This window comes from Hyperolius riggenbachi, chromosome 9 (genome assembly GCF_040937935.1).
Source record: "Hyperolius riggenbachi isolate aHypRig1 chromosome 9, aHypRig1.pri, whole genome shotgun sequence".
NCBI classification, from domain to species: Eukaryota; Metazoa; Chordata; class Amphibia; order Anura; family Hyperoliidae; genus Hyperolius; species Hyperolius riggenbachi.
The window spans coordinates 278,917,811-278,934,109 of record NC_090654.1 but is presented as its reverse complement, the minus strand read 5'-3'; the positions used below and the strand labels follow the sequence as shown (position 1 = coordinate 278,934,109).

Genomic DNA, 16,299 nt, shown 5'->3' with positions numbered 1-16,299 from the left:
GGAATATCTTAAAAAGTCATTTTTAGGAGAAGGAAGATGGATACAATTGTATTTCATTAGTTTATTTTCACCTCGTGTGTCCTTTAACCAATTATATCCCCCCCACACACACCGGGCTTTTATATCTACATTATATCTACACCGAGCAGTTCCTGCGAAGGAGTGTAGATACTCGTCTTCTATCTCTAATGCGCGTAGAGACCTCCCCCACCGGCTGTACACTGATCAGTGGCAGATCAAAATGCCTGTGATCAATGATCACTGGCAGCAATGAGATGCCATGGTCATTGATAAAATGAAAGTGAAAGCAAAGCCTTAGGGGGGCATCTAGTGGCCAAAAAGTAAAATTACACCCTACATACATTATATTAAATAAAAATGCATGAATTCCTCATTAAAATTAATCCCTTACCTCCCCCGATCTCCCATAGTTACCAGAAAAAAAACAAAACAATTTGTATATAAAAAAGGAATTTCATAAAAAAAATATACATAAATACTGTATTTTTTGGACTATAAAATTCACTTTTCTTCTAGTGGGGGAATAAAGTCACTGCATCTTATAGTCCAAATGCAGGGAGCTCCTGACTAGTGATTGCCTGCCAATACGAACCTCCAACCTGCCACAATGTCAGGGACTCCCTGTACTGTGCCCATGCAGAGGAGGACACAGGGGGACAAACGGAGGACACAGTGGGACACAAAGGGGCATAGAGGAGGACACAAGGAGGACAGAGGGTGACACAGGGGAGACACAGAAGGACACAAGGGGGTCAGAGAAGGACATAGGGAGACACGAGGTACAAGGGGCATGAAGTACAAAGGGGGCTTAATTCACAAGATTCCCCTTTACCATAGATGCACCAGGTTTAGTATATAATTTTTACCCTGGTTTTTGTCCTCTATACCTAGGTGCGTCTTATGGTCAGGAGCATCTTATAGTGCGAAAAATATGCTTGTTACCTTACCTTAGGGACTCCACTCTTTTAATACGTATGTCATGAGGGTATATTACTGTTATTTTTGCAAATAAGGACTTGTAATTAGTGATGGATTCAAAACGGAAAAAAACACCTTTATTTCCAAATAAAATATTTTCACCATACATTGTACTAGGACAGTGATCTGCAAACGTGGCTCTCCAGCTGTTAAGGAACTACAAGTCCCACAATGCATTTGCCTTTATGAATCATGACTGTGGCTGTCAGACTGATGCAATGCATTGTGGGACTTGTAGTTTCTTAACAGCTGGAAAGCCAAGTTTGCAGATCACTGTACTAGGGACATATTTTAAATGTAATAACTGGGACAAATGGTCAGATAAAATGTGTGGGTTTTATCCGCAGTAGCATGTTTTATTTGAAAACTATAATGGCTGAAAACTGAGAAATAATCCTTGTTTTAAATATTTTTCTTATTATTCCCTTTAAAATGGGAATCATTATTTACATTTTTTTCCCAGTTAAAGTGAACCTCCAGACTAAAAATCTACTCAGCAGCACAGAAAGGGCTTGGTGTTTCTTTAATGGTTTCACAGCATCAGAACTTGTTTTTTCTTACCCAAGCCTCATTTTTAGCTGCACAGAAGAAAACTGCCCGGGCATTTTCCCCTGATGCTGTGCAAAGCATGATGGGATTTCTGATGTTGTTGTTCTCGTTATGCTGTTTTGATGCAAATTTTTTTTTTAAATTTGGGATTTGAAGCCTAGCGCGCGCAGCTGGGATAGGGTTATTGTAAGACATTATAAAGTGTGCGTTTTGCCAGGGTCGGGTTTGTAAACTTTACCACCCAAGGCCACTGTCACCAGCCGCCCCCCTTCAGTATAGCTAGCGAGATGACACCTCCCCCCTTACCTCCAGTATAGGTAGCTAGATGTCTCCCTTAATCCCTCCTTTTCCGTCCCTCCCTTTCAGTATAGGTAGCCAGCTCACCTTCACACCGCAGCAGCCATCCGTGTCACTTAATTCTCTGCCCATCTCCAGTGCAGAAAGCTTCCTCTTCCTTTTTGTCTCCAATGCTGCCCAAGTCCCTAGCCACCGGCCACAATGCAAACATGCACAGAGAGCAAGGTGGTTGCTGCACAGGCCACTGGCTGCTGCCAGAGTACTGTTCTCCCTGCATTGCAGCATTTGCAAGCTTGCACCAGTTTAGCCTGCTGGTTTGGTGCCCTTGCTCCTGTGGTGCCCTAGGCCATGGCCTATGGGGCCTTGCCCTAAATCCGGCCCTGCGTTTTGCAAGTGACCACTGTGAACCTAGCCTGAATCTGTGAGTAATATATTGACCCACGCATGCAAGATAACCTTTCAGTCACATTTTCGGCAAAAGCAGAATCGACCAGCGGATAGCTTTGTACAACAGCAGTTCCATCAATGTGCGATCATTGTTTTGTGTTGTACGGTAGAAAGTCAATCATTACTCACTGATCAGTTTCCAGTTGGCAGTCAGACAAACAACTGCACTGATATGTGCAGGGGCGTAGCAATAGGGGTTGCAGAGGTAGCGACCGCTAAAGGGCCCTCTCTCAACTACAGTATTAGCTCTCTATTGGTTCTGTGCTGATAATAATCACTTCTATAGATACTTTGAATATTGGTAATCATTAACAAGCTGTTCCCCATCCCCTTCTTGCACCTCTGACACTGTAGTTGCCATTGGCAGGTTTTGGTGCGCCGTATCAATTGCTATGTATAGAGTGCTTGGGAGGGCCCCAATGTAAAACTTGCATTGGGGCCCACAACTCCTTAGCTACGCCACTGGATATGTGCCTATGTATGGCTAGCATTACACTATTAGGGGCCATTTACACACATTTCTCGTGCTTTTTGCAGTTTACTGAAATCTAATGTATTTCAGTGACATCACATTTAACGGTTTACGATTTTTCTGCGTTTAACGTGTACCCCAAGTGACATAATGAGATAAACGTGTGTATGTACAGCAACACATATTAATAACCAGGCTGTTTTACTTGTTTTATTTTGCTGCCTTTAAGAGTTCATTTCTAGGCATGCAAGTGACAGCTTCTGTCTTGTCAGAACCTTGTCAGGAATATAGTAAACATCACTGATAAGCAAATTACAGCCATAAAAGTTTTCCTGGCAGAATACAACTTCTGAGAGTAAAATACACACACTATTGACTTTATTCTAACTCTAGGCTTCCACTAATTAGAGAGAGTAAAACATTTAACCTACTTTGTGAATGTTTAAAGGACCACTATTGTAAAAATCATAAAGTTTAAAATGCATGTAAACACATTCAAATAAGAAGTACATTTCTCCCAGAGTAAAATGAGCCATAAATGACATTTCTCTTATGTTGCTGTCACTTACAGTAGGTAGTAGACAGAACAGACAGGTTTTGGAGTAGGACATCTCCTTATGGGGGATTCTCAGGGGTTTCTTTATTTTCAAAAGCATTTAGTGAAAAGGCAGTTGCTCCGTCCAGCTGCCAACTTTTCAGGTAGTGTTTTAATAAAGAATAAAGGCCTTGCTTAGAATCCCCCATGAAGTGATGGACTTGTCCAAATCCTGTTGGTTCTGTCAGATTTCTACTACCTACTGTAAGTGACCGCAACATAGGAGAAATGTCATTTATGGATAATTTTACTCTGGAAGAAATGCACTTCTTATTTGTATGTTATTACATGTATTTAAAATTGTACATTTTTTTCGCAATAGTGATCCTTTAAATATAAAAGGAAACCCTGGGATTCTTAAAGTGTACCAGAGTCTGAAGCCCCCAAAATACCTCTTTTTAATGGCTATTTACCTTAAGCAATAAGATTATAGCTGAAAAACGCTGCATTCATACGGCAGAACGATGTATTTATATCCCACCGCAACATTCTAGGATCCTTCCGGGTAGAGCAGAGCTTTGCGCTGTAGCTCTGCCTCTGCTCGAGTCAACCTCCGCCTCTCCCTGCCCCTCTCAGTCCTCTTTCACTGAGAGGGGCGGGGAGAGGCGGAGATTGACTGGACTGGAGGCAGAGCTCCAGCACAAAGCTCGGCCTCCCCCAGGCAGCAAAATCCATTACCTGGTAAGCTGTGGAATTTTGCTTCCGTGATTTTGGGGTATAAATACTGCTGTTGGAAGGCGGCATTTCAGCTATGACCTTATTGCTTAAGAAAAATGGCTAGTAAAAAAAAGGTATTTTTTATGGCTTCAGACTCTCTCTAAATGATTTATACATACCTGGGGCTTCCTCCAGCCCCATCCGCACGGATCGTTCCCACGCCGCCATTCAGTCTTCTCCCTCTCCTGCACCGCGTCCCGTTGGTTTGGCCAGTCTGAGCAAGCTCAGTGTGCTCCCTCCGTCTCCCTCTGGTGGAGAATAGTACTGCGCCTGCCTGCAGCTCAGTCTACACCCCCCCAAAACTCCAATACGAGATCCAGGTGGATTTACCTTTTATAAGTACAAGGCCATCTGCTGCCGTCGCTGGCATTTCATTAAACGCTCGCTCTTATTTTATTGAACAACCAGCTCCAATCAAGACGTAATTTAATTAGCCGTGCTGAGCCGCAGTTCTCGCCGGCACTCTGTATCGATCTGCTGTTGCTTATAACGACAGTGTTGAGGCACGTAACATAATTGTGTGTCTAATACCCGGGCGGCGGGCAGACTCTGTGCTCTCGGCGGTGGGTAAGAAGTCTGATCGTAAAGTAAGGAGATGCTGGAATTGCTGAATACGACTCCGCAAACTCAGATTTAATTGAAAGGGTTCCTGATTGCATACATTCAAAAAGGGTGCCGGAAATAGCCGCTAGTGCAATATCGGTGAATTATACGGTTAGTCTACTATTTTACAGTGCTAATTCAGATGAAAAAAATACCGGTAAACTGATTCTCACCCTCCCACTGCCAATGTCTAAACCTAACCAACCCCTCTGATGCCTAACCATAACCCTTCCCGTGCGTAACCCTAACCACCCCCCACCCCCCCCCCCCCCCCCGCCAGTGCTTAACCCAAATCACCTCCCTTCAATGCTTAACCCTAACCACCTCCCTGCTATTGCTTAACCCTATCCACCCCCCACCAATGCCTAACTCTAACCACCCCCCTATGATGTCTAACCATAATCACCCATCCTCCAATGCCTAACACTAACTAACCACCATCCAATGCCTAAACCTAACCACCCCAGCTCCGATGCCTAACCCTAACCACCGCACTCCGATGTCTAACCCTAACCACCTCCCTGCTAATGCTTAACCCTATTTACCCCCCCCCCCCACCAATGCCTAACTCTAACCACCCCCCTATGATGTCTAACCATAATCACCCATCCTCCAATCCCTAACACTAACTAACCACCATCCAATGCCTAAACCTAACCACCCCAGCTCCGATGCCTAACCCTAACCACCGCACTCCGATGTCTAACCCTAACCACCTCCCTGCTAATGCTTAACCCTATTTACCCCCCCCCCACCAATGCCTAACTCTAACCACCCCCCTATGATGTCTAACCATAATCACCCATCCTCCAATGCTTAACACTAACTAACCACCATCCAATGCCTAAACCTAACCACCCCTGCTCCGATGTCTAACCCTAACCCCCCCGCCATTGCTTAACCCTAACCCCCCCCCCCCCCCCCGCCAATGCCTATCCCTAACCAACCCCTCCGATGCCTAACCCTAACCACCCTCTGCCAATGCTTAACCCTAACCACCCCCCGAAGCCTGACCCTATCCACCCCCCCCCCCCGCCAATGAGGCCTAACCCTAACCTCCTTTCCCCTAATGTCCAACCCTATCCACAACCCCCCCAGCCAATGCTTAAGGTGAACTATGGAATCAAGAAATGTATACATACCTGGGGCTTCCTCCAGCCTGATCGATCCCTCGCCATCCTCCTTCGCTGCCTATATCCTCCTCTGCAACTCCAGGTAATCTGACCAGTCAGGACGTAGTGTGCATACGCAGCCTGGCTGCATGCGCGTTCCCGTGGCGCTCCCGACGCTGCCAGCATTCTGCGCCTGCACACTACTACTGCACAGCAGTGTAGAGGATTATGATGTTGCAAGGTGGGGAGCTGTACATTTAGAAGCATTAAATGGACTTTAAAAATACCTTCATTGAATGGGCCTTGGAGCCGCGCCTGTCTGAGGGTTAATTCAGAAAAGGAAAAAAAATACTTTTTCAAAGTGATTTTTTTGGGGGGCTATTTCTGAGATTTGTTGTGTTTTGTGTTTTCCAGACTCCCGAGGAAATTGAAAGGTTGACAGTGGATGAGGAGCTCAATGACATTGAAAGGGCGGTCTACCTGCTCAGGTAAGTCTCAGCAGTTTAGCTCACCTACGATTGACAAGGTGCAATACACTAGACTTGTCTAGCGAACTATGGACTGGGTTTTAAGAGGAACTACAGCTTTATAGAAGGTCTCTTCTGCTCATTTCTGACTAGGAGTGGTCAACGAGAAACTAATACTTACGAGCTGGTGCAAGTTTTATGTACTGTATATTCCTGCGTATAAGACTACTTTTTTACCCTTGAAAATCTTCTGAGAAGTCAGGGGTCGTCTTATACGCCGGGTGTCATTGATGCCGGGTGATACTCCCTGTCCTGTTACCGCCTCTCAGATCTCGCTGATGAGGACTGTAGTGAAGCGGCGCAGGCGCACATGTGCAAGATTTGAGAGGCAGAGAAGGAGGTAAATAAGATAAGGGCAGGGCCAGAAGGGTGAAAGAGGCGTGTTTTATGGGCACAGCGCAATCTATTCTTCCATACCGCTTTGATAAATAGGGAGACGGGGAGCTGACCAATCCACTTATGGAGAGGGAGAGTTGACCAATCCAACCAGTCAGTTGCCTATATACTGGGTAACACATACAGTACAGCACCAGTATCTGTTCATACATAGCTAATTACAACAGAGAGAAAATGTGTGCATCAACCAAGTGAACCTGACAAATCTGGCTTTGCAAATTTGGCCTATTGGCTAATCACGAGACATTGCTCATGCAAATATGCATTTGCTTTCGCATGCCTAAATATGCAGGGTCAAAAACCGCAAAACAATCGCCCTGCGGGAATTAGTTCATGCTACATAGCACTATCCAGGGGCGCCACGGGGAGGCTTCCCATTGCCCCCATACAACCGGAGGGCCGCGGGGGGTCCCAGGCTCTCTCACCGCCTGGAACCCACACAGCGGCACCCCGGAGGGGGGAGGCAGGGGGGTGCAGGCGATCTCCCCAGCGTGGCCAGCGCCGGGAAGAGCCGCCCGCACACACCTCCCAAGATTAAAAACAGGCACTTACCTTAACGTCCATTGCGTTCTGCTATATGCGCTTGACCTGGGCGCGACACATAAGGGGAGGACAGGTGCAAATAGCCTGCTGCAGGGCTCTCACCTCCTAAAACAAGCCATTCACCACTTGCCTCCAAAGAAAAGAAAATGCAATGCTAACTACAATCAGAGAAAGAACATGTGTGCATCAACCAAGTGAACCTGACAAATCTGGCTTTGCAAATTTGGCCTATTGGCTAATCACGAGACATTGCTCATGCAAATATGCATTTGCTTTCGCATGCCTAAATATGCAGGGTCAAAAACCAAAAACCGCAAAACAATCGCCCTGCGGGAATTAGTTCATGCTACATAGCACTATCCAGGGGCGCCACGGGGAGGCTTCCCATTGCCCCCATACAACCGGAGGGCCGCGGGGGGTCCCAGGCTCTCTCACCGCCTGGAACCCACACAGCGGCACCCCGGAGGGGGGAGGCAGGGGGGTGCAGGCGATCTCCCCAGCGTGGCCAGCGCCGGGAAGAGCCTGTTCATACATAGCACCAGTATATGCTTTTTTTATTTTTATTTTGATTTGGTGTGCGTTGGTGTTGGTGTGCGTCTTATACGGCGAGTATATCCCAAACTCTATATTTTAACTGGAAAAGTTGGAGGGTCGTCTTATACGCCCAGTCGTCTTATTCTCCACAATATAGGGTACCTTGGCATTGGAGCAGTCACTTTTAGCAGCTTGGTCCAAGGTGCACACTTTACTGTACATGCAATATGCTGTCCTGAAGTTTTGCACACAGTGTGGAGGATTATGTTGTTGCAAGGTTGGCAGCCTAAAATTTACAAGAATTATGTGCTACTGCTGATTACAGTGTTGCCAGGCACTGTTCTATTAAAGGATACCCGAGGTGACATTACATGTGACATGATGAGATAGACATGTGTATGTACAGTGCCGAGCACACAAATATCTATGCTGGGTTCCTTTTTTTTCTTTCTCTGCCTGAAAGAGTTAAATATCAGGTATGTAAGCGGCTGACTCAGACAGGAAGTAACTACAGTGTGACCCTCAGTGATAAGAAATTCCAACTATAAAACACTTTCCTAGCAGAAAATGGCTTCTAAAGGCAGGAAAGAGATAAAAAGTGTCAACAGTTCATAGATTTTAGCTCTGGCATACTTTAATAAATGTGTCATTGAGCAAAAGCAATAAAACAGGTAAAACTTGAAAAGTAGATTGAAACATAAAATAAAACTGTGTATTATCTTAAAAAGTAATTTTTAAGAAAAGGAAGATAGATACAATCGTTTATTTCATTAGTTTATTTTTTTCTCGGATGTCCTTAAAGAGAACCCGTACTGAGTAAAATTATTTAAAATAAACACATGAGGTAACTTCAAATGAACATTACATAGTTACCTTGTCATCAGTTCCTCTCAGAAGCTCACAGTTTTCTTCTTACAGTGATTCCTTCCAGTTCTGACAACATTTTGTCAGAACTGAAATATATCAGTTGCTGTCAGTTACATATCAGTTGCTGTCAGTTACAGCTGATAGGAGAACTGATGTGTCCATGTTTCCCTATGGCTCAAGTGGGCGATGTTACAGTTTAACAGTGTGCTGCCAGGAAGCTGTTATGGGGTAATAGCCATTTTCAAAATGGAGGACGGAGAATTCCATTGATCACAGTGGACAAACAGGACGCAGGAGAGGAAAAATAGATTGAGGAGTAGACTGCACGGGATGTAAGTATGACTTGTGTATGTTTATTTTGACTTTTTATTTGCAGCTCAGGTTTTCTTTAAGGTAGCCATACATCTAGGGATGTTTGAGATTTGGTTCTCTGCTGAGATTTACTGAGATTGATTACCTCTATTCATTTACTGAAAGGGTCAGTGAAAGCGATTGCTCAGCCAGTGGGATGAGAGAGGGGGGTGAGTTTGACTCCTGTAATCTGCAAATGAGAGCCAGGTTATCATTGTACTACTGTAATTGTACTACGTTGCCTGATTAGAGGAAGGGGACAGGAGGCGATAGTCCAGTACTAACTTTTACTGGACAGGAATTTAAAGAGAAACTCCGACCAAGAATTGAACTTTATCCCAATCAGTAGCTGATACCCCCTTTTACATGAGAAATCTATTACTTTTCACAAACAGACCATCAGGGGGCGCTGTATGGCTGATATTGTGGTGAAACCCCTCCCACAAGAAACTCTGAGGACCGTGGTACTCCTGGTAGTTTTCTGTCTGTGAACCTTGTTGCATTGTGGGAAATAGCTGTTTACAGCTGTTTCCAACTGCCAAAAAAGCATGCAGCAGCTACATCACCTGTCAACAGTAAAAATGTCAGCATGTAATAAAAAAGATTTTACAATGGGAAAACACTGACTAAATCAGTTATACATAATTATTGTAAAAATGAAGCACTTTTTTTATTAAATTATTTTCACTGGAGTTCCTCTTTAAGGAGGAACTGTAGTAAAAATAACCTAGTAAAATGCCTTGTTTATTTTCAATATTAATTTATAAATGACCTATTTAGACAGTGTTTGCCCACTGTAAAATCTTTCCTCTCCCTGATTTACATCCTGAAATTCATCACTGGTGCCGACACCTTATGTCCTGCCAGGTGATCTGTACTGAATGTTTGCTTTTTTGAGAATTCCAAAGCCAGTGCAACCAGGAAAATCCTGAATTTACTACATTCTACTATATGTCACTACAGGGCCTCTTTAAAGTGAACTTGAGACGAATGAATAAAAAATGTTTCATACATGCCTGGGGCTTCCTCCAGCCCCCTTCGCGCTGATTAGTCCCCCGCTGTCCTCCTCCGCTTCCTGCAGCATCCGCAATCCGGGCCAGTAACTGCAGGAGTCGTGGGCTTATTGCGAAGGCACGGCCACGCGCGCTCCCTTATCACGCTCCTGTCGCCGGGAGAGTTCTGCGCATGCATGACGCTCCCAGCTATGGGGCGAGACAGGGGAGAGCACACTTGGCTGCGCAGGTGAGTCTTCAATGAAGGGGGGGGGGAGGGTATAGGGATGTGGCACATGTATACTTGGGGGTCGGCAATAGGATTATTCCAAATAGATTTCATGCTGAAAGACAATCTCCTGAACTCCAAACTAAATGTCAGAATGGAAAAGAAAGCTAATTTAAAGTGTAACTGTCGGGCATAAAATCAAAAATCAATTCTTAATTTTTATCTGGTAAACAAGTAATAAGGAAGCTAACCAGGCAATCCATAAGTTAAAATCTCCATTACTTTTCTTTTTTTATAAATGATCATTCCCCAGTTTACCTGACTCTTATTTGGTACGTTGCCGCATAAAGGAAGTTGCAGGGCATGCTGGGTTGGTTTTTTTGTTTCTTTATTTCCCCTCAGACTTAACTAACGTACAGAAGCAAAAAAAGGACAGCCCAGCATGCTCTGCAACTTCCTTTTGTGCGGCAACGTACCAAATAAGAGTCAGGTAAACTGGGGAATGATCATTTATTAACAAGAAAAGTAATAGAGATTTTAACTTTTGGATTGCCTGGTTAGCATCCTTATTACTTGTTTACCAGATAAAAATTAAGAATTGATTTTTTGATTTTATGCCCGACAGTTACACTTTCAGCAATTTTGAGCGTGGCATGGTTGTTATTCACAATCTGCTCAGTTACTGGGATTTTCACGCACAACCATTTCTAGGGTTTACAAAGAATGGTGTGAAAAGGGAAAAGCATCCAGTATGCGGCAGTCCTGTGGGCAAAAATGCCCTGTTGATGCTAGAGGTCAGAGGAAAATGGGCTGACTGATTCAAGCTGATAGAAAAGCAACGTTGACTGAAATAACCACTCATTACAACAGAGATATGCTGCAAAGCATTTGTGAAGCCACAACATGCACAACCTTGAGGCGGATGGGCTACAACAGCAGAAGACCCCACCGGCTACCACTCATCTCCACTACAAATAGGAAAAAGAGGCTACAATTTGCACAAGCTCACCAAAATTGGACAGTTGAAGACTGGAAAAATGTTGCCTGGTCTGACGAGTCTTGATAGAATCAGAATTTGGCGTAAACAGAATGAGAACATGGATCCATCATGCCTTGTTACCACTGTGCAGGCTGGTGGTGGTGGTGTAATGGTGCGGGGGATGTTTTCTTGGCACACTTTAGGCACCTTGGTGCCAATTGGGCATTGTTTAAATGCCACAGGCTACCTGAGCATTGTTTCTGACCATGTCCATCCCTTCATGACCACCATGTACCGATCCTCTGATGGTTACTTCCAGCAGGATAATGCACCATGTCACAAAGCGCCAATCATTTGAAATTGGTTTCTTGAACATGACAATGAGTTCACTGTACTAAAATGGCCCCCACAGCCACCAGATCTCAACCCTACAGAGCATCTTTGGGATGTGATGGAACGAGAGCTTCATGCCCTGGATGTGCATCCCACAAATCTCTATCAATCTGGACCCCCTTAAAGAGGAACTCCAGTGAAAATAATGCAATAAAAAAGTGCTTCATTTTTTACCATAATTATGTATAAATGATTTAGTCAGTGTTTGCTCATTGTAAAATCTTTCCTCTCCCCGATTTACATTCTGACATTTATTACATGGTGACATTGTTACTGTAAGCAGGTTATGTAGCTGCTCCTAGCTGTTTTGGCTTTTAGAGACAGCTGTAAGCAGCCATTTCCTGTCTGTGAACCTTGTTACATTGTAACAAACTGCCAAAAGTACCGCGGTACTCAGAGCTTCTTGTGGGAGGGGTTTCAGCACAAAATCAGTCATACAGCGCCCCCTGATGGTCTGTTTGTGAAAAACAATATATTTCTCATGTAAAAGGGGGTATCAGCTACTGATTGGGATAAAGTTCAATTCTTGGTTGGAGTTTCTCTTTAATGGTACATACTCACGGGCTACAATTGTGGCCCGTGAGTATGCGGCGTTGCACGCGCGCGCACCCCGAACCGTCGCTGCTGTCGCTGGGTGATTGGCGCGGTCAATCGCCTGGCGACAGTTGCCGCCGCAACTCCGCCGCAGCTGTCGCTAGTCCGCGTGAGTATGCGGACTAGCGATAGCAACCTCTTACTGCAATACGGCGCTTCCGGCGGCGGGGGAGGAACGTCGGCGACAGCTTCCCTCGCAGAGCTGGTCCCTCTTCCGCGTGTGTACGCTGTTGCCGGCCTGTCACGCACATGCTCTCGTGTGCTGGCGACAGGCCACTTTTGCAGCCCGTGAGTACGGGCCATAAAGGACAACTGTATTGAGAGGTATGTGGAGGCTGCCATATTTATTTTCTTTTTTTTTTATCAATCATTTTTTTTGTTGAAATAAGAAAAGACAAATACAGTAGCGAATTATATAAAACATAGGTACTATTAGAATAGCAAGCAGGATGAATACAGTTATCTTCACAATGAACGCAAGTTATACAGGGGAAAGGTTCTCAAGCCATAGTGGCATAGTTCACCCTGTAGATCATTTATTTTCTTTTAAACAATACCAGTTGCCTGGCAGCTCTGCTGGTCTGTTTGGCTGCAGTAGTGTCTGAATCACACCAGAAACAAGCATGCAGCTAATCTTGTCAAATCTGACAATAATGTCAGAAACACCTGATCTGCTGCATACTTGTTCAGGGTCTATGGCTAAAAGTATTAGAGGCAGAGGATCAGCAGGACTGCCAGGCAACTGGTATTGCTCGAAAGGAAATAAATATGGCAGCCTCCACATACCTCTCACTCCGGTTGTTCTTTAACCTCCTTAGCGGTAACCCCGTGCTGGACAGGCTCAGGCCCTGCTGGGCCGATTTTCATAAATTTTTTTTTGCTGGACGCAGCTAGCACTTTGCTAGCTGCGCCAGCACTCTGATCGCCGCCGGCCCCCGCCCGATCGCCGCTATCGGATGCGGCGCGCGGCTCCCCCCCCCCCAGACCCCGTGCGCTGCCTGGCCAATCAGTGCCAGGCAGCGCCGATGGGTGGTTCGGGACTCCCAATGACGTCCCGACGTCGGTGACGTCATCCCGCCCCGTCGCCATGGCGACGGGGGAAGCCCTCCAGGAAATCCCGTTCTTTGAACGGGATTTCCTAATCGCCGGAGGCGATCGGCGGGGCTGGGGGGATGCCGCTGAGCAGCGGCTATCATGTAGCGAGCCCTGGGCTCGCTACATGATTTAAAAAAAAAAAGAAAAACTGCTGCGCTGCCCCCTGGCGGAATTTTTCATACCGCCAGGGGAGTTAAAGAATAACTAAACCCAGGATTGAACTTCATCCCAATCAGTAGCTGATACCCCCTTTCCCAGGAGAAATCTTTACCTTTTCTCGAATAAATCATCAGGGACGTCTGTAGGGCTGATTTTGTGGTATAACCCCTCCCATTGTGTGATGTCATGACCCTGGTCCTGACAGTTTGCTGTCTGTGAACCTTATTGTATTGTGGGAAATAATTGTCTTTTTTAAACTTTCAAGCAAGCAGTATCTCCCTCTGTGCTTAGAACTGTCAGTAATTAACATTCCATACAGATCACCTGGCAGCACTAAAGATGTCACCACCAGTGATAAATCTCAGAATGTAAATAATGTACAATAAGCAAAACACTGACTAAATAAACACTGACTAAATAAACACTGACTAAATAACCGCTCAACTCTGTACTGAACTCAGCTGCTCGTCTCATTCATCTCTCTTCTCGCTCCTCCTCTGCTGCTCCTCTCTGTCAAGCTCTTCATTGGCTGCCAATTACCCAGAGGATCCAGTTCAAACTCCTAACCCTAACCTACAAAGCTCTCCACAATCCCTCTCCCCTGTACATCTCCTCACTAGTCTCCAGATACCAACCCAACCGCAATCTCAGATCTGCACACGAGCTTCTTTTATCCTCTTCTACAATTACCTCCTCACATTCACGTGTACAAGACTTCTCACGTGCCTCACCCCTCCTCTGGAATGCCCTTCCACAGCACATCCGCCACTCTCCCACCTTTGAAATCTTTAAACACTCTCTCAAAACCCATCTTTTCCGACAAGCATGTTCTCTAGCGTAGGCCATGCACCCACTAAATAACCTAATTACGCACTGCCTGTACATATACTGTATACTTCCCCACCTCTTGTTTCCACCCCATTCCTTTAGATTGTAAGCTCGCAAGGGCAGGGCTCTCACCCTTTTGTGTCATGGAATGTTACTAATTTAAATGCTTGCACACTGTTAGTCATTTATACATTTTAGTCATCAGGTTAAATTTGCTATTGTAATCAGCAGTGCTATATTTTGTACCAGTGTTCATATTTGATGTATATCATTGTCTGTATCATTATGTTTCCCTTGTTTGTTTTCTTACATTGTACAGCGCCACGGAATATGTTGGCGCTTTATAAATAATAATAATAATAATAAATGAATGCATGTTGTAAAGAAAATAAGCAATTTTATTTTCACTGCAGTTCCTCTTTAAAGTGAACCAGAGATGAAGCACCCTCATGTATTTCACCATATACAGTATATCAGTGGGAACATTAGAGAAAACACCTACCCTGCTCTCTGTTTCATCCTTCACTGCTCAGCCTGCTTGTTATCAGCCCTGATAAAATCCCAGACTGAGCATTCATTCTGGCTTTGCTCAGGAATCATTATAGCTGAGTCTGTCTTCTCTGGTGTCTTTTCAAGCCCAAGCCTGTCCCCTTCTGGATCTGCTATAATGACTCAGCTATAATGATTCCTGAGCAAAGCTAGACTGAATGCTCAGTCGGGATTTTATCAGGGCTGATTAGAAGCAGGCTGAGCAGTGAAGGATGAAACAGAGAGCAGGGTAGGTGTTTTCTCTAATGTCCCCACTGATCTATATAGTAAAATACATGAAGGTGCTTCGTCTCTGGTTCACTTTAAAGGGATACTGTAGGGGGGTCGGGGGATAATGAGTTGAACTTACCCGTGGCTTCTAATGGTCCCCCGCAGACATCCTGTACCCGTGCAGCCACTCACCGATGCTCCGGCCCCGCCTCCGGGTCACCTCTGGAATTTCAGACTTTAAAGTAAGAAAACCACTGTGCCTGTGTTGCCGTGTCCTCGCTCCCGCTGTTGTCACCAGGAGCGTACTGCGCAGACACAGACCATACTGGGCCTGTGCAGTATGCTCCTGGTGACATCAGCGGGAGCGAGGACACGGCAACGCTGGAGCAGTGGTTTTCAGACTTTAAAGTCTGAAATTCCAGAAGTGAACTGGTGGCAGGGCCGGAGCATCGGTGAGTGGCTGCGCAGGTACAGGATGTCTGCGGGGGACCATTAGAAGCCCCGGGTAAGTTCAACTCATTTTCCCCCGACCCCCCTACAGTATCCCTTTAAGTGCAGAGAGTCAGTTTCAGGATATGTGAGTGGGACTGCTGCTTCCTGGATTGCATCCTCCTGCAGTTTGGACTAAGAGGGGGAGGGGTCATAGACTGAACTCTCTTAGAAGACTGCAGCCTACAGCAATGCTAGTCTGTCGTGCAGGTGACTGGGCTCCTGGCCAGGTATTTTAAAGTAACTTGGATGATATCTGTTCGCCGACAAGAATCTACACAGATAACAGCAAGCTTCCCAACAGTGGGCTGCACACATCTAAAAAGGCGTATAAGTCTAGAGTGGGGCTTTAAAGAGGAACTCCATTAAAAAGAATGAAATAAAAAAAGTGCTTCATTTTTACAATATTTATGTATAAATGATTTAGTCAGTGTTTGCCCATTGTAAAATCTTTCCGCTTCCTGATTTACATTCTGACATTTATCACATGGTGACATTGTTACTGCGGGCAGGTGATGTCACTGGAAGTAGCTGCTGCTTGTGTTTTTGGCAGTTGGAAACAGCTATTTCCCACAGCTATTTAAAGAGAAGCCGTAACAAAGAATTGAACTTCATCCCAATCAGTAGCTGATACCCCCTTTTACATGAGAAATCTATTCCTTTTCTCAAACGGATCATCAAGGGGCTCTGTATGGCTGATATGTGAAGTCAGGACCATGGTGCTGACATCACACTGTGGGAGCCTTTTTGCATTGTGGAAAACAACAGCTGTT

The 16,299-nt window shown here is 45.2% G+C and overlaps 1 protein-coding gene across 1 annotated transcript in view; it reads left to right on the top strand.

Annotated features, from left to right (window-relative positions):
• Positions 1 to 16,299, top strand: part of PPP4R4 (protein phosphatase 4 regulatory subunit 4) — a 215,337-nt gene that overhangs the window by 15,533 nt on the left and 183,505 nt on the right. The window contains exon 2 of the mRNA XM_068254652.1: positions 6,206 to 6,279. Coding sequence (XP_068110753.1) covers positions 6,206 to 6,279 — 74 coding nt within the window. The remainder of the gene's footprint in view (positions 1 to 6,205; positions 6,280 to 16,299) is intronic.